This window comes from Danio aesculapii, chromosome 24 (genome assembly GCF_903798145.1).
Source record: "Danio aesculapii chromosome 24, fDanAes4.1, whole genome shotgun sequence".
Taxonomy (NCBI): Eukaryota; Metazoa; Chordata; class Actinopteri; order Cypriniformes; family Danionidae; genus Danio; species Danio aesculapii.
This window is the reverse complement of record NC_079458.1, coordinates 38,738,030-38,757,844: the sequence shown is the minus strand read 5'-3', so window position 1 is coordinate 38,757,844 and position 19,815 is coordinate 38,738,030. Positions and strand designations below refer to the sequence as shown.

General features: G+C 36.2%; 1 protein-coding gene across 5 annotated transcripts in view; it reads left to right on the top strand.

Annotated features, from left to right (window-relative positions):
* wdr37 (WD repeat domain 37) overlaps positions 1-19,815 on the top strand; it is a 61,849-nt gene that overhangs the window by 33,504 nt on the left and 8,530 nt on the right. For all 5 annotated transcript variants that reach the window (XM_056450130.1, XM_056450129.1, XM_056450131.1 and 2 more), the window contains 5 exons: positions 2,197-2,268; positions 2,417-2,461; positions 5,810-5,886; positions 7,799-8,033; positions 8,389-8,530. In XM_056450130.1, coding sequence (XP_056306105.1) covers positions 2,197-2,268; positions 2,417-2,461; positions 5,810-5,886; positions 7,799-8,033; positions 8,389-8,530 — 571 coding nt within the window. The remainder of the gene's footprint in view (positions 1-2,196; positions 2,269-2,416; positions 2,462-5,809; positions 5,887-7,798; positions 8,034-8,388; positions 8,531-19,815) is intronic.

Below are 19,815 nucleotides of genomic sequence, written 5' to 3'. Positions count from 1 at the left end.
AGTTGAGATAAAAATATGTATAACCCTCTTAAAAGTTGATAAAATACTACTTTGGATAACGTCCTCAATTGGAAACAACTAGCTTTAATTACTGAATGAATCCGTTTATCCAGTTTAAAGTCACTATCCATAATAACACCCAGGTTTTTTTTACATTGTGTTTCACCAGGGGTGGGCAAACTCGGTCCTGGAGGGCCGGTGTCCTGCATAGTTTAGCTTCAACTCTAATCACACACACCTGAACATGCTAATCAGTGTCTCCAAGATCACTAATTATCTATAAGCAGGTGTGTTTGATCAGAGCTGGAGCTAAACTGGGCAGGACACCGGCCCTCTAGGACCGAGTTTGCCCACCCCTGTGTTTCAAAAAAGGATTTAAACCATCAAGATCCAAACAATCTTGTGTGCCCCTGGATTCAAAGACCACCACTTCTGTCATTTCTTCATTGCACATTAGTGCAAATTAGAAAATTTTGTGCCAACCAAAATTTAATGTCTTAAAGACAATCCAACAGTGGTGATATGGACCCAGCATCTTTTCGTTTTAAAGGCAAATATAGCTGTGCATCATCTGCATAAAAATGAAATGAGATCCCATACTTCCTACAAATAGACCCTAATGGAAGCAGATCTAGTGAAAACAGAATAGGTCCAAGAATGGAACCTTGAGGCACTCATGAGAGAGGTGCTGACGGGGACATAAACTCCCCAAGGTAACTTTTCTAAGGCAATAGCCTTAATACCAACACAGTGCTCTAAAGGAGAAACCAATATCTTATGGTCTACTGTGGCAAAAGCAGAGGTAAGACCTAAGAGCAAAAGAACTGGGTGATTTCCAGAGTCAGTGGCTAACAACAAGTCATTATTTTTTTTTACAAGTCCTGTTTCAGTGCTATGCCAAGATTTAAATCCAGACTGGAACACTTGTTGAAGCCCATGTAGATTGCAGTTGCATCTCTAATACTTTGGAAAGGAATGGAAGTCTTGATATGGGTCTAAAATTGGCAAGAACTGAACTCTCCAAATGAGCTTTTTTAATCAATGGTATAACTACTGCATGTTTGAAACTGTGTGGTACAACACCAGTAGTGAGACTGCTATTTACAATTGTCAGAATTGAAAGTCCAATTGATATAAGTAATGTGGAGGGACAACGTCGGTACCACAAGTAGGTGGTTTAATTTTGCCAATAATATATCTTAAAGAAGCAAGAGATACAGGCTCAAACTGTTTCAAAACCGCAGAGCATGTATATTAATAGCCAACGATTAATAATAACGATCATATTTTGGCAAAACTTCAGTCAAAAGGTCTGAGAAATACTTTATAAAGCTTTTGTTATATTTTAAAGGCCGATATACCAGTGCACAAAGCGCATGATCAAGATGGTACATCTCAAAAACAGGAGTTCAAACGTATGATGACAACTAAACTGCATTTAAAAAAATATGTTGCAACTCCACGTCCAGTAGACCTTGAAGAATTAAAATACGTACGTAGTCTAATGGTAAAAGTTATGAAAATGAGCTTGACTCGCCAACATACATCCAAGTTTCAGTTACGCAGAGGAAATCCAGATTTTTTGTGATCAAGTAGTTATTCAGAATAAAAGTCTTGTTGGCTAGCAATCTAGCGTTTACAAGGGTTGTTGCTAGATCAGATATGGTTGCGGCCAGAAGTTAACAAAAATTATTTATATTATTTATTAAACTTCCAATTAATTGTATTTTTTTTAACGTCTACCCCAACCCTAAACCCAATCGTCACAGTAATGTAAAGTAATGTGAGTATTATTTATGTTATCTATTAAATTACCCAATAACTTGTATTTTTCAACATCTACTCCAACTCTAACAGTAACATAACAATATTAATTATTGTTATTCAGTGTCATAAAAAATTGCTGCTATATTGATGCGCATATCACACTTCCGGCCGGCCACGTATCCTATCTAGACTTTACCGTTTACAAGGGATTCCTTAGAGATCGATGGCTTCCGGTTCAGTCTCTGCAGATGATGAGCATTCACATTCTACTCTAGTAAATGTGTGTTTATTAATATATATTTATTTATGCAGTGTTTATATTAATTTCAGTAATATTACAGATTATTATGTTATTTCTTCTGAACTGTGATCATGATTACATTTTCTAGCAAAACACAGATAAACGCTAATCATTATTTTTCTCTTCAGATCACTGCTCTATGCTGTGGAGTATTGAGACTGGGAAGTGTCTGCTAAAATACGCCGGTCACGCTGGATCAGGTGTGAAACTTTTCACAGTATGACAGACAACACAAAACAAACGTTGATTCTGTCAAACTGCATTTGGAAATGATTATTTTTAGGGTTTTACGAGCTGTAGGGTTGGTGATTGTTGTGTACAGTGAATGTTTATTGTCTGTTTTTGCAGTGAACTCCATTAAGTTCCATCCCACAGAGCAGATGGCGCTTACAGGTATACAGAAACACTTTTTAATGGTTTTCTTTTTTTTTTTTTTGGCCAAATGTTTTATATTTATGCATGTCTTATTTATTCAGATGTTGGTGAAAAACAAATCAATATGTATTTTTATTAAAATAATCAATTGACAATAAATATTTCCACAGTATAGAACATACAAGCCAGCAACTGGATTGCAATAAACGTCTTTTTTACGTTTATATCACAGATTAGTAATATTCTTCTGTCTGTAAATGGTTACATTAGGAGAATATGCTAAAATTTGATGAAATAAAATCTTAATTTTTTTATTAATATTATTTTTTTATATATATTAATAACTTTTTAAAAATAGGATTTTTATTAAGATAAAATTAATACAATTTATTTAAACTGTAAAAATTATTAAATTAAACATATTTAGGATATTGTGTTAAAATTAATTATTTTAGTCTGTCTGCAAATAAATGGTTACATCGGGAGAAGAAAATGGTTAAATTTGATGTAATAAAATTCAAGATTGATATTACAAAAAACATTTTATATATATATATATATATATATATATATATATATATATATATATATATATATATATATATATAAATAAACGAACGAACGGGCAATAATTAAATTTATTTTAAATCGCAATTCAATTAATTGCATGGTTGTCTGCAATTAATCGCACTGTTATGCACAAGTGCAGTAAGCACTTTTATTTTAGAAGTACTCAGTAAGTGTATGAGCAACAACAACAACAAAACTTACACCCATAACATTTTAGTAGTTTAAATATTTTAAATCTCAACTTTAATGGTGTAATCAAACTGAATTAACAACCAAAGATGTTTGCCACTGCCAGGACACAAAAATGTTACCCAATTTGTAATAGAAATTAAGCTATGCTAAGATTTCAGAGCCTTGATCATAACATTATACACACTAGATTCGTAATCATCTGACAATGACTCCAAAGGAGTCTGCCGAAGCTTAATGTTACCTGTTTGGGTGCGTGATTTGCTGGCATCAACGGTGTGTGTCTCATTCACGTGATTCTCTACTTGAAGTACTTAGGTGATATATAACCTCTGCTTTGCAGTAGTGACATAGCTTTGGTTTTGACAACTTCACCGTTTACTTAAAATGTCCGTTTAAGAGTTCGCTACGTTTCTGTATATTATTGTGCCGCCCGGACACCGGCTCATGTGAGAGCTGAGGTGCAGCAGCTGCGGCAGTCTTAGTCCCGCCTAAAATGCTCTCATTGGTTGAGAAGTGTGATTGATGCCTTTGCCTAGCCAATCCTAATTAACCAGCCAACCTCAACTGACCTTTGGCTTCCCGCTATGTGTGTTTAGAGCCAGTGAACCACGGAGTTTCATATTAAAAACTAATAAACAGCTTCGCTAAAGCGCGATACAAAATATGTTAGCTTTAATTAATGAATGCGTTAACTCGATAATACCGAGTTAATTTGCCCAGCATTAATATAAATATCAACTTTTTTTTGGTAATGTTAGTTTGATGGATGCTTCAGTTATTCAAACGCATGTGTTAATTTGAATTACATCTCATTTATTAATAAAATGTATTTAAGTTTCAGTGTGTTGTGGGTTGGCGATTTAGTGTATTCTAACCTGATTAGCTATTTAGGCTTACTTTAGGACAAACTCCAAACAATTGCATCTAATTTGAAGTTACTTTTATGCAAGATGTAGAAACAAACACCTATTTTATGAGTAAACATGGTTTTCTACACGTCTTGTGAACTTTTAGGGTGTCTATCGGTGCTCTAGGCATGGACAATTTGCCTCTAGGCATGGACAAATCGCTGGTTTCAGACTGTTGAATCACTATTTTTCTTGCATGGACTGAACCGTATAGGCGTGATTATGTATTCACAACAGTAAGAACTGTTATAGGGGTGATCAAAAGGATATCTATTATTTTAATTAGCAAAATTATTATTTAAAATACAGATCACAGTGAACTTTTTTCTCTTTTTCAAAGAGCCCCCCTACATATCTTGTATTGACGTCCTTCAGGGGGGATCAAGGCTTAATTAGGAGGGTCAATCCCCCCAAACCCCCCTATAATTCACACCCTGTATATTCTTAAGATTTTTTATTTGTATAAATTACTATAACAATTAACTATATTTAACTTATATATTATATTAAATATTAAATAAAACATATTTAGGATATTGTGCTCAAATGTATTATTGTTATTATAAGTATTTGATTGAAATGACTTGTTGATTTATGCTTAATGGCGCCATCCAATGGGTAAAACGTTTATTACATATAAAAGACTACATGCTCAGTTAAGGCAAATAAGTTTTAAATAAGTAAAAGTATTTCTCAAGTGCTGTTTGATGCAGAGTTTCCCTCAACACGTTTAAACATAATAGATTTATTACATAAGAGCTGTATTTAATAGCCAATTTATTTTGTTTGTGTCAAGATGACCGTACATAGTGTAATATCAATTATTTTCAAGATATTAGTATTCAGCTTGACATGTTATTAAAAGGTTTAACTGGGTTATTTAGGTTAACTAGGCAAGTTAGGGTAATTAAGCAAGTCATTGAATAACAGTAGTGTGTTCTGTAGACAGAAAAAACATTAGGGAGGCTAATAATATTGACGTTAAGTTAATAAAAAATAAATATCAATTAACTAATTAGAAAAAAAGGCAGCACGGTGGCTCAGCGGTTAGCACTGTCGCCTCACAGCAAGAAGGTCGCTGGTTCGAGTCCAAGGCCAGTTGGCGTTTCTGTGTGGAGTTTGCAAGTTCTCCCCGTCTTGGCATGGGTTTCCTCCGGTGGAGGAAATGCACTATTGGGGAATTGAAGAAACTAAATTGGCCGTAGTGTATGATTGTGTGTGTGAATGCGAGAGTATGGGTGTTTCCCAGTACTGGGTTGTGGCTGAAAGGGCATCCGCTGAGTAAAACATATGCTGGAATAGTTGGCGGTTCATTCCGCTGTGGCGAACCCAGATGAATAAAGGAACTAAGCCGAAGGAAAATAAATGAATAAGTCAATGAATAATAATACAAATATTGTGAAAATGTCCTTGCAGTGTTAAACAGCACTTGGGATACATTTAAAAACACATTACAATTTCACAAGAGATCTATTAATATTGCCTTCAACTGTATGTGAGCGTCTGCTGATCTCTCATGAGCTGCTATTGAGGATTCATTTATCTCATGACTGAAGGCTGTACTGCATTAAGACTGAGATGTTACTTTATTGTCATACAGATTTGTGTTTCCCAGATGCTTTTAAATGTGATTTGATCAATGGCTGTCCTTTTTGTCTAATGTTGCGTCTGTGTTTGTTTTGTCTGTTCCTGACAGCGTCCGGGGACCAGACGGCTCACATCTGGCGTTACATGGTACAGCTGCCGCTTCCACAGCCTCCAGCAGACATCAGCGTGAGTATTAAACACACACACACACACACACACACACACACACACACACACACACACACACGCGTGCACATGTATGCGCACAGATAGGCATGGACAGGCACACGCAGACAGAGACAAATAGGCCCGGGCATGCACAGACACACACTGACAGACAGACAGACATGCAGACACACACAAATGCATGCAGATATGTGCACACACATGCATACACCGAAACGGAGACAGGCATACCCAGATGCAGACAGACACACACATACACAGGCAGACAGATACGCATAGCATACACACAAATGCATACAGATACATACACCTTTTTTCTGTTGACATTTTAGCAAGACACTCCTCATGTAGCCGCCTGTGGTGCTTTGTAGGTGCTGGTTGTTGTATTTTCTCATGCTGTGGCAACAATACTTACAAATTGCCTGTTTTTGTTTGGTGTTTGCAACTTTAAAACCAAAATATTCCCATATTACAGATGTCCTATTTTTTCTTTAACATTAATTCGTCTATTAATGCTTCTGAAGCAGCAAACTCCACCATCCCACTCGTCTGTTTGTTTGTATTTTTATTGTGGGCGTTCTGCATAGTTCAGCTGCGCAATTTTGATTGGGCAGAACGAAAGTGTGCTCACTCAGTTGGCAAGTAAGAGTTTCACACACAGATGGAAGTCATGCATTTGCTCTGGGGAGGGGGGGGTAATTAAATAATGCATATATATTTTATATCGGAGCCTCTGCGATTAGCTAATCTCAATGCTTCAAATCGCGCTACCGTTCAGTATGTTTTTGCCACATATCGGATTGAAAAATGAGTACAGTCCTTTTAAAAAAATGACTATTTTTAACCTTTTTTCAGTGAATATGGCCAATAATTGTTGGTGCATTTAAACAAAACAGTTTAATTAAACAGTTTTATCCATTAAAATAGCAGTTTAGTCACCAAACATCTTTAGGAATTGAAAAATTCTGAATTGTTTAAATTGAAATGTTATTGCAAAAAAAAGACAATTAAATTTTATTTATATATATTTTTTCTCTTGATTTATCAGTTTAATTTTTAATTTTAACATATTTTAACATATTAGTTGAGTTGTACAAATGTTTGGACTTCAGCTTTGATATTAGATTAGTTGCAGTTTTGGCTTTGGGACTGACTAATCTAATGTATATACACTAATACAGTAGGGGAAATAAGTATTAAACACGTCATCATTTTTCTCAAAAAACGTATTTCTAAAGATGCTATTAAAATTTTCACCGGATGTTAGAAAGAATGGAAAGAAAACAAAACTAATTAGTTTGCAGACAAAGTTCTGTGTAATAAAATGAAACGACACAGGGAAAAACTATTGAACACCTGAAGAAAGGGAGGTGTGGAAATGCATGGAAAGCCCAGACAGCAACTGAAATCTCTCAGTATTATTTAGCAACCCTCTGCCCTTCCTCAGTGTTAATGAATATCAGCTGCTTAAGTCCAACATCTACATTAGAAGGAGGATGAAGATGAAACCAGGGAGGACATTTCAGAAACGCAATGATCCACAGCCAATGAAACTCTCAAACGCTTTCAGAGTAAGAAAATCAAGCTGTAGAATGGCCCAACCAATCACCTGACCTGAATCCAATACAAAATCTCAGATTTGATAGACGAGACCCAGAGAACCAAATGTATATTATTGTAAAGCATCCTATAGGAAATAATATGAATTTAAAAGAGAGATCTGTGAAGGGTGTACTCATTTATCCTGAACACTGTAAAACCTTTAATTAGAGAAAAGTTTTAATTAATTAATTTTTTTTTTAAAAATGTTTGTCAATTTGATCATTTTTTTCTGGTCATATGGAGACGCTGAAATGGTAATAAAATCAAAATACCTCAAACATTTGCTCTTGTCATTTCCTGTGTGACTCAGGCCTCGCTGGACGACGATGTGGATTTCTCTGATAAAGACGAGGCAGACGGCGACGCTGATGGACCCAACGAATGCCCCACCATCCGCGTGGCCACAACCACCTTGAAGAGCCACCAGGGCGTGGTGATCGCCGCTGATTGGCTGGTGGGAGGAAAGCAGGTGGTCACTGCGTCCTGGGACAGAGCCGCAAACCTGTACGATGTGGAGACCTCCGAGCTGGTGCACACCCTGACAGGTGAACATGAGGAGAAATAAAACAATAAAGCTTTATTATTTTGGGGGATCAAAATTATATTCATTTTCTTATGTGTTTTCGGGGACTTATTATGGCCATTTTTCATTCAATCATTCATTCATCCATTCATTCATTCATTTTTCTGCGGCTTAGTTGCTTTATTCATCAGGGGACGCCACAGTGGAATGAACCACCAACTATTAAAGCACACTGAATTACCATTGTGTGTGAAACGTGCTATATAAATAAACTTGCCTTGACTATTATTTATTAAACTATCCATTAAATTGTATTGTATTAACCTCTACCCCAACTGCAACCCTCACCCTTACCTTTTTTTTGTGCGTGTTCGCAGGTCATGATCAGGAGTTGACCCACTGCTGTACTCATCCGACTCAGCGTCTGGTGGTCACTTCATCCAGAGACACCACCTTCCGCCTGTGGGACTTCAGAGATCCCTCCATTCACTCCGTCAACGTCTTCCAGGGCCACACAGAGTGAGTCGCATCATCTTTTTGACCGTCGACATGTAAACAACCTGCCAAAATGAACATTTGGTGTGACTTTAAATTACTGTATGTTTGTTTAATATTACAGATACATGTACTATTCATAGAAATAACATTGTACAATACATGTTTATAATATTACAGATAATAATTTTAAAATAATAATTCATTTTAAGATTTACAATGTTATTATTATTATTATTATTATTATTATTATTATTATCATCATCATCATCATCATCATCATCAATAATAATAATGATAATGATAATAATAATAATAATAATAATAATAATAATAATAATTATAATAATAATATTACAATATTTTATTTACTAAATAATTACTTATTTTTTGTATTAAACCATGGATAATAAAAAATAACAATATTGAATTTCTTAAATATTTTTTTTTCAAAATATTGTTTTCTAGTTATCACATTTTAATAAAAATTATTAATTAAACATGCTTTAAAAATAAACTAAATAAGCTATTAAAATTAAAACACCAAACAAAATGTGATTAAAAAATAACACAATTAAATGCATCCTGAATTATTATTTTAAACTTTAGTATATATTATAGATTATTATCATAATAAATGTAAAATCTGTAATGTTTATTAATTCATATATTTTTATTTCTTTTTTTACAAGCTTTTTGATTGCTACAATTAGTTTTAACCATTAAAATACATCAACAGAATCAATATTAATTTGAGATAATTTTATTGTTGCCTGTTGCAGTTTTCATCAAAATTATGCAAAAAATATTATAAGTCTGGCATAAAGGTGATTAGAAATGTTTTGGCTGATGCATAAAGGCACCGTTACACTTCATTAAAAACTGCTAAAATCATTTTTGTGAAATAAAATATTGGAGTATTTATTAAGATGTTGTAAATATTATTGCAAATATTTGTGAAATATAACATTAATACTAAAATATATGAACAAAAAAATTTAAATTAAAAGCTAAATTACTACTATTACTATTATTATTATTATTATAATTATTACAATATTTTAAATAAAAAAAAAGCAATTTTCTTTTGTTAATTGTTAATGTAATAATTATTACAATGGTAATATTATTTAAAAAATATTTTTAAATGAATAAATACATTTTTCCTTTATTAATTGTTACAGAATGTAAATAAATTATTACAATGTTATAATAATAGTAATAATAATAAAAAAAATAACACCAATAATAATAATTATTATTACAATATTTTAAATGAAAAAAAATTAAATGTACTTTTGTTGTTAATTATTAATTTTAATAATTATTACAATGTTATTATTAGTACAATATTTTAAAATGAACATTTTTCTTTTGTTAACTGTTATATAATAATTTTATTAATTATTACAGTGTTATAATAATAATAATAATAATAATAATAATAATAATAATATAAATTATTATTATTTTATTCATATTTTAAATGCAAAAAATACATATTTTATTTTGTTAATTTATTAATTAAAAAATATTACAATGTCATAATAATAATAATAATGATAATAACATATATTATTACAATATTTTTAAATGAATAAATACATATTTTTGTTTTGTCAATAATGTATTAATTAATAATTATAAAAAATCTACAAAATAAATACTAAATTATATGAAATGAAACAAAATAAAAAATGAGAATAATAATAATAATAATAATAATAATAATAATGATAATAACATATATTATTACAATATTTTTTAATGAATAAATACATATTTTTGTTTTGTTAATAATGTATTAATTAATAATTATAAAAATCTACAAAATAAATACTAAATTATATGAAATGAAACAAAAATAAAAAATGAGAATAATAATAATAATAATAATAATTAAAAATGGTTTTTGCTTTGAGGTCAAATATAAATTCTAGATAAAACATTTCAAAAGTAAAAATGCTGATAATGTGGGAGGAGATTTATTAAAAACAAATCGATATTCAAAAGTACTAAAATCATACTAATTCTTCATCCATCAAAGATCATCACAGACATTCATTTAAATGACATTTTACAAGTAATACATTATCCATGTGCTCCACTAGATAGCAGTGCAAGTACAGTAATTACCCAAGCGCCTCAACACACACTCATTTCACACATAACTTTCATTTTATTCCCATCCATCTCCTCTAAACTGTGTTAAAGCAAACCCTTTACCGTGTGGCAGCGTTTGTTTTTTTTATTTCCCGTCAGCAGCTGCAGTGTTTTGGTGGCGTGTAAATGGGTTGTGTGCTGGTAGTTATGGCTGGTTAAGGCGGCGCTGCACTCTTTTGATTATGGAGGATTACACGCCGCTCATTATGTCCAAGCCTAACATGTATAATTCCGTCAGATCCGGCGTAATGCTCTCAAATAGACAATCAGCGTAATGAGATTAGCGGCGTAGCACACTGTCAGCCCCGCCGCGCGAACTCAATTACTGTCCTTCATCGGCACACACACACACACTGTTCACTCAGCTCATTCATTACTCGCTGGACTCATGTCTCTCTGAGCAATAATGTGCTGCAGAGTCAATATAGTCACAGCTTGAAGCCATTGTTACACACAATATAGTGCAGTCTGTATTATGTAAGGTATGCTTGACGACTGGCTGTTGAATTAATATGAACACCGATATGGTTATTCGGCTGTTAGGCCATAGCGGGGTGTCTGAGTGGTCTTATAGGTCTTAAATGGCAGCTATGATGAAAATCATCTTTTGTAAGCTGTTTGGACAGAACTGTGTGTAGGTAAAGTGTGTCCACAGTCATTTTGGAGTGATAGAAACACAATAAGTCACTTTATTTTAATTTCCTGATGTTAAAATAGGATCTAAATCCCTCCCATTTTGAGGCCGACCACAACGTGACATAGGAGTGCAGTTTCCCCGCCCACTAAATTGATTGACAGCTACGTATTAACATGTCTCTGTATTAACGCGTGTAATCGTATCAACAAGACAGGACGTGCACAAAGCAATCGGGATTAAAAGATCTGTTCAGCGTTCTGTGATCATCAATCATCATCAAATGTGATCAAGAGTGAGTATTACAAGTTTAAAATGTTTTAAAACAGTGTGTGTAATGAATTACAGTGATTTTACTGTCTTTACTTCATCAGCACAGCCGCACGTCAGCACAATTATAAAAGACGCTGCTTTAATCCTGGTTTGTGGACGTTAAATCAGGTTATTTTGTACATTAACACAACAGATATCCATACAGCAGTGGATGTTAACAAGTGTATCCCGTCACATTTGATGTGCCAATACGGTGAAGTTAAACGTGTCTGTGTCCTCTGTGTGTGTTCGCAGTGTGTGTGTGTGTGTGGACTTTGTATTGTCATTGTGTGTGACTCATGGAAAGGCTTGAATTAACTCCACAACAAATCCATCAAATACTCATTGGGAAAGTTCTTACTGTAGTATTTCTCATGAACGTTACATGAGATCTGCTTCCTTTATATCTGTCACTGTTTATCTGACGCAGCAAAAGATTGAGGTACACTCTGACAGGCACGAGGGAACGGTGGGTGGGGAGAACCAGCATTAAAGACACAGGCAACAAAAACAGCTACAGTGTATTCAGAGCAGAAAATATCCAACATTTTAAAAGGTCTAATCAATAATCTGATGGGTGTTTGAGCTGAAACTTTTTTTCTTTTTGTTTTGATTGGTGTGTTTGTGAAATAACTGAAATCATTCAGTATAGTGATATGGAGCTGTAATGTAATGAAAGCAGTGGGGAAGTAATTTAGTTGTAGGTTCATTCAAAACAATTGCACACCTTAAAATCATCAGCCAATCAGAATAAAGCCTTCAGCAGAACTGTAGTATTAGCGAATTAATAATAATAATTAATTATGATGATGAATTTCTTATTATTACTACAGTAATTATAATTATAATGATAAAAAAAAATAATAATCATAATAAAAACGACCATGATGATTATAATAATAATAATAATAACAACGACTATGATAATGATGATGATAATAATAATAACAATAATAATAATAATGACGACCATGATAATGATGATTATGATAATAACAACAATAATAATAATAAGGGCTATTAATGATAATGATGCTGATGATGGTAAAAACAGTTTAGGAAATTGTAAACAAGATGGTTTTAATAAGTATATTGTTGAATTATTTAAAAAAGTAACCATTTATTAAATAATAAAGCCATTCTAATTAATAATTAAACTAGACTCGAATATAAATAACAATAACAGTTTTCATTAATATTGTAAAAGACAAAATTACATAATTTCTGTCCATGTTCAAATATTAAACCTCTACTTTTTTGGCACTTTGTTTGCAGTATGTGAAAGGAATTGTTTTCATCCAATTGCATTTTAATAGAATAATATACATTTAAAACAAATTTAAATTCCATTTTATACAATCATAATTAACATTATATTTTGCATTAATGAAAATGTATTAAAGGGCGCCTATTTTACCTCCTTTTTTAAAGATTTAAGATAAGTATTTTGTGCCTCCAGAATGTGTCTTTAAAGTTTCAGCTCAAAACACCCATCAGATTATTGATTAGACCTTTGAATGTTGGATATTTTCTGCTCTGAACACACTGTAGCTGTTTTCGTTGCCTGTGTCATTAATGCTGGTTCTCCCCGCCCACCGTTCCCTCATGCCTGTCAGAGTGTCTCAATCTCCGCCTCGGTTGCGTCAGATAAACAGCACAGTGACAGACATGAAGGAAGCAGATCTCATGTAACGTTTGTGAGAAATACTACAGTAAGAACTTTCCCAATGATTATTTGATGTATTTGTTGTGGAGTTAATTCAAGCCTTTCCATGAGTCACACACAATGTCTTTACAAAATCCACGCACACACACACACACACACACACACACACACACACACACTCACACACACACACACACACACACACACAGTGCACACGTTTAACTTTGCACTGTTTTTGCACGCAAATGTGACGGGATACACGTTAATATCTACGCCATGTTAATGTACAAAATAAACCTGATGAATTAGGATTGAAGCATCTTCTTTTATAATTGTGCTGACATGCGGCTGTGTTGATAAAGACACTTAAACCACTGTGAATTCGTTACAAATATGCACTGTTTTCAACTTATAAAACTTATTCTTGATCACATTCGATGATTGATGATCACAGAGAGCTGAACAGATCTTCCCGGTTGCTTTGCGCGCGTCCTGTCTTGTTGATATGATTATACGCATTACTATGGAGATATGTTAATACGAGGCTGTCGATCAATTCAGTGGGTGGGGAAAACGGCACTTCTACGTCACGTTGTGGTCGGCCTTAAAATAGGAGGGATTTGGATCCTATTTTAACTTGAAACATGCTCCAACATAAAGAGAACTGAATTTCTGAGAAATAGCCTATCACAAAACATTAGCGCTCTAAAAATCCTACAATAATCCGTCAACACTGTGGAAACTTGAAAAACTTTTTACTTTTTAAACCAATGCTCCATACAACCACACAGAAGCAAGCTAGAAACGCTTGGCAACAGAATAACAATGCCCTGAAAACCACCCACAATGCCCTGGTGTTCTGGCGGTGAGCAAACACACACTGTCTACTGAGTGAGCAACAACTGACACACAAAGTTTGACTTGGAAACACACTGAAAGCTTAATGAATGAGACGTCTGACAGGAAACCGCAGCGCATGTGAGTGCCGTTCATGCAGATGTGTGTGTGTGTGTGTGGGCAGTAGAGACAGCTGTTGGTTGTAATGAGTGGCGTACAGTGCAGTGTGTGTGTGTGTATGTGTGTTGATTGAGTCCCGCATGAGAGACAGAGAGAGGCTGTTGTGCTGTCAGTGGGAGTGAATGCTCTGCTGCACTGGGACTGTAAGATGAATGAGCTCTGCGCTTCTCCTGGCAGGAGCTGAAGACCTCCTAAAGACCAGACACAGACACACGCACACACACGCACGCACACACACACACACACACACACACACACACACACACACACAGCCTGAGTTTGTGTTCATTCATGTTAAGCACATACAGTAGTGCATACATGAGTCATGCTGGACTACACTCACTCACTCACACACACACACACACACACACACACACACACGCGCTCACCCCCTTACGCACTTGCTAACTTGTTTATTCCCTAACACACTCTTACTCACTCCCATACTACTCAGTCGCTCACACACTCAAATCACTTACCCCCCACTCACACATTTGCTCTCACACTCGCTCACTTACACACTCATTTGCTCACACAATCACTTACTCTCTCACACACTCATTGCCTCATTCACTCACACACTTGCTCGCTTAAACACTCACTCCGTCATTCCCTAGATCACCCAATCACTCACTCACTCCCTTACTCCTCACTCACTCCCTTACTTGCATACGGTCACTCACTCAAACACTTATTCGCTCACAAACATGCTCACTTACACACTCACTCCCTAGCTTGCTTAATCACTCATTCATACTCACTTACTCCCTCACTCTCTTGCTCGCACACTCACTCCCTTACTCGCTTACTTACTCATTTGCTCTCTTACTGCTCACTCACCCACTCACTCCTTTGCTCGCTCACTCATTTGTTCATTAACTGACTCACTCCCATACTTGCTCACTTACTTGCTCGCTCATTTGCTCCCTTACCGTGCTCGCTCGCACTCACTCCCTTACTTGCTCACTTACTAATTCACTTTCTCACTCCTTTACTCACTCCTTTGCACGCTCACTCCCTCTCTCACTCACTCCCTTACTCGCTCATCCACTCAGTTGCTCGCTCACTCACTCTCTTACTGCTCACTCACTCACTGACTTCCTTACTTGCTCGCTCACTCACTCTCTTACTCACTGACTCCCTTACTTGCTCGCTCGCTCACTCACTCTCTTACTCACTGACTCCCTTACTTGCTCGCTCGCTCACTCACTCTCTTACTCACTGACTCACTTACTTGCTTGCTTGCTCACTCACTCACTCACTCTTACTCACTGACTTGCTTGCTCGCTCACTCACTCACTCTCTTACTCACTGACTCCCTTACTTGCTTGCTCGCTCACTCACTCACTCTCTTACTCACTGACTCCCTTACTTGCTCGATCACTCACTGACTCCCTTACTTGCTCGCTCGCTCTCTTACTCACTGACTTCCTTACTTGCTCACTCACTGACTCCCTTACTTGCTCGCTCGCTCACTCACTCTCTTACTCACTGACGCCCTTACTTGCTCGCTCACTCACTCACTGACTCCCTTACTTGCTCGCTCACTCACTCTCTTACTCACTGACTCCCTTGCTCACTCACTCGCTCGTTCGCTCACTCACCGACTCCCTTACTTGCTCGCTCACTCACTCCTTTACTCCTACACTCACTCACTCGCTCACTCATTCACTTACTCCCTTCCTCGCTTGCTCCCTCACTCACTCCCTTACTGTTCGCTCGCTTACTCACTCACTTCCTCCCCCACTCACTCACTTCACACACTCTCACTTACTCACTTCTTTACTCCTCACTCACACAATCACTCCTTCACTCCCTCCACTTACTCACTCACTCATTCACTCACTCACTCACTCACTCCCTTAAGCCGTGGTCACACTGCACTTTTCACCCCATAGGCTTCTATTCATATGCATGTGAACGCAGCAGACAGGAAACACAAGCTTATGTGACAGGTTGGCATGTTGCTGCATTACAAAGTTCAAGCTCGATAACCTCAGACATGTGAATAATAAGCAATTGCTCGCTTTATCAATGTCTAATCATCTTGTTTTACTCCCTCCTTTTCGCAGCACCACATGACAGTATTTTGTACTGTATGTCCTAATATGATTAATACATGTACACATTTAATAGGAAGTACCTATTTTTTTTCCACATAGTACGATTTCAAGTTATTGCCAGTAACTGCAGGGTGCAAGTCTAATTTCTTTCAGCCTGAGACTCTAAAACTGCTGTACAGTTTCTAATAGTGAGTGAAGTTTAGCTCAGTTGTGCAGTACAGCTCACATATGCTAGTCTCCCTTCACTAACCTAGAGCATCAGGACGCACCATGAGCGCAGCATTGCGACATATGGACACTTAGATGAAACATTCAAGCCGTTGCCCACTGTTTTTCTGCTGTTAACAGCATATGCAGTGGAAACTTTACAGAGTGGCGTTTTCAGAGCTAGCTAGTGTATACTGGTGCTTATAGAAATGGTGTGTGACTAAAGATGGAAACTTGCGTCTGAAAGCTTCTGTCTACAACCATGGTGCCAATTACATGGTGGTTTAAGTTTCATTTTTAACAGCAGATGGCGCTCTAGGCTAGCTTTTAACCGTACACATAAATGCTCTCGAGGAAGAGAACTTGCGCATTTGCTGAGTTATGTACGTTGTAGGGCTTTCAACATAGCTGAAAACCTAAATTTAGATTTCTTTCCTAAAAAAAACTAAGCAAAATTTGAATTCTAAAGGCAACACTTTTTTCATAGAGAGTGGAAGGATCGACATAGGACCGCGAGGCGGAATCGAACTCGGGTCACCGTGAACACTGAAGTGCATGTGTCGACGCATTAACAGCTACATCACCGACCTAGTGGCAATACTTAATGTTACAGGAAAAGGTACTGTATTGTCTGATATCCACAAGAGGACGCTAATGAGTGTAATTAGCAAATAGCATCACATCTTTTTTTTTTAAATAATGAGACTCTTTTTAAATTGCGCAACCTTTTAAATGACTTCTTGAATACAGTATAATTCCTTAATGCGCATGTAAAGATAAACATCAACAGCCAGAAATAAAGCCCTTCTACAGACATTGTAATGTTTGTACCATCACATGAATGCAATAATAAACATAAATTGTCAAGCTCAAGAGATTATCGTAGATCTTTTATGAATGTGTATGCAAGTATATGGATGTAAACGCGTTCACTGATGGTCAAGATGAATAGAAGTTAGCAGTTATTTAGTGGTTGTCATCTCGAAATAACATACCTTGGAATGTCGTTACTGACCGGTTGTTATCTCAGAATAACATACCTTGGAATGACGCAACTGACCGATCAGAATCAAGTTATTCCAGACAATGTGGATAGAAATGTATTCACTGACAGTCAAGATGATTGGAAGTTAGCAGTTATTTATCAGTTGTTATCTTGAAATAACATACCTTGGAATGATGCAACTGACCAATCAGAATCGAGTATTCCAGACAATGTGGAAGTATATGGATTTAAACGTATTCACTGACGGTCTAGGTGATTTGAAGTTAGCAGTTATTTAGCGGTTGTTATCTCAGAAAAACATACCTTGAACTGACGCAACTGACCAATCAGATTCAAGTTATTCCAGACAATGTGGATGTAAACGTATTCACTGGCGGTCAAGATGATTCGAAGTTAACAGTTATTTAGCGGTTGTTATCTCTGAATAACATACCTTGGAATGATGCAACTGACCAATTAGAATCGAGTTATTCCAGATAATGTGGTTGTAAATGTATTTACTGAGGGCAAGATAAATCGAAGTTAGCGAATTTTTTGCGGTTGTTATCTTGGAATAACATATCTTGGAATGACGCAAATGACTAATCAGAGTTAAGTATTCCAGACAATGTGGATGTAAACGTATTCACTGACAGTCAAGATGATTCAAAGTTAGCTAATTTTTAGCGGTTGTTATCTTGAAATAACATACCTTGGAATGACACTAATGACCAATCAGAATAGAGTATTCCAGACAATGTGGATGTAAACGTATTCACGGACGGTCAAGATGATTTGAAGTTAGCAGTTATTTAGCGGTTATTTTGGAATAACATAGCTTGGAATGACGAAACTGACCAATCAGAATTGAGCATTCCAGACAAACGTATAAAATCTAACATTAGCTAATCAAACCTTATAGTAAAGTGTGACCTATATTTTGGAGTTCCACAGAAGGTGCAAGCCGGTGAGACGGGTATCATTTTTGACACCAAAGATAATTTAAGTTTTCACTTACAACTTGTTTCTTAACTTCAAATGTGACCTTATGAACCCATCCAGGCTCTCAAAAGGACAGCAGAATGGCCTGAAATGCCGTCTCATGATCATCTAATGATGGTGCAAATGCTAATGAGTGGCACAGTACAAATGAAACATGACAGGAGTGTCGCTGTTCGCGGGGGCCTGTAGTGTTTGCCGCCTCATTCCTCTTTCATCTGCAGGGCATTTCCTGTCAGAGTCGCTCTCTCTCTGTCAGGATGCGTATGAGAGTATCATCAGTGTTCTGGATTTCAGACAGACAGAGGGAGACACACCTGCTGTCTTGGGGAATGTGTCAGAATGGGTTTCTCATTGAGGAAATATCACAGCTGGTGTCTCCTTTGAGACAGATCATGCAGATTCTGGATGTCAAGCCCACCTATTTTTGTTTCTCAGATGTAGACTAGTGTTAAAAATCTGGCAGGAGGCTAAAGGGCCTCTAGGTAAGGTTAGATGATTTAAAGGGGTCATGAACTGTGAAATCAACTTTTACTTGAGTTTTTGATATATTTGATATATCATCATACTAAAACAGTATCCTGTAAGTTGTAGGCATGAAATCATCCTTGTTACCGAAATAACAGCTTTTGTTGACACCAGGCTGAAAAAAAAATCCAGATCCTGGTATGTCACTGTCCATGATGTCATAAGTCATACCTGCCAACACTCCTGTTTTTCCCGGGAGTCTCCCGTATTTCAGACCCATCTCCCGCCACCCTCCCGTTTTGTTATTTCTCCCAGAAAACTCCCGTCGTAGCAACCCCCCCCCCCCCCCGGATCGCTAACTCTGGTACAGTATCCGATCACATCGGCTGCTCGAAGCCCAACGCATAGTACAGTTGCTTAGCTGTGTTATTCAGACACCTCACCCCTCATATCTAGACATCCTCACCACTAATAACCCAACCCCCCCACCCCCATTTTGACATCTTAAACTAAACTTAGAGTCCTAACTTCAGAAATATGTCATGGGTTGTTGCTTTTCCACACCGGCAAAATCTGATATTGAAAGCAAACTAGGGCTGTGCGATTAATCAGAATTTAATCACAATTTGAAACATTGCGATTAGCTAATCTCAAGAGGCTCCAATATGAAATATATAAGTATTATTTAATTACCCCTGCCCAAAGCAAATGCGTGATTGCCGTCTGTGTGTGAAAGTCTTACTAGCCAACTGAGCGAGCACACTTTTTTTCTGCCCAATCAGAATTGTGCAACTG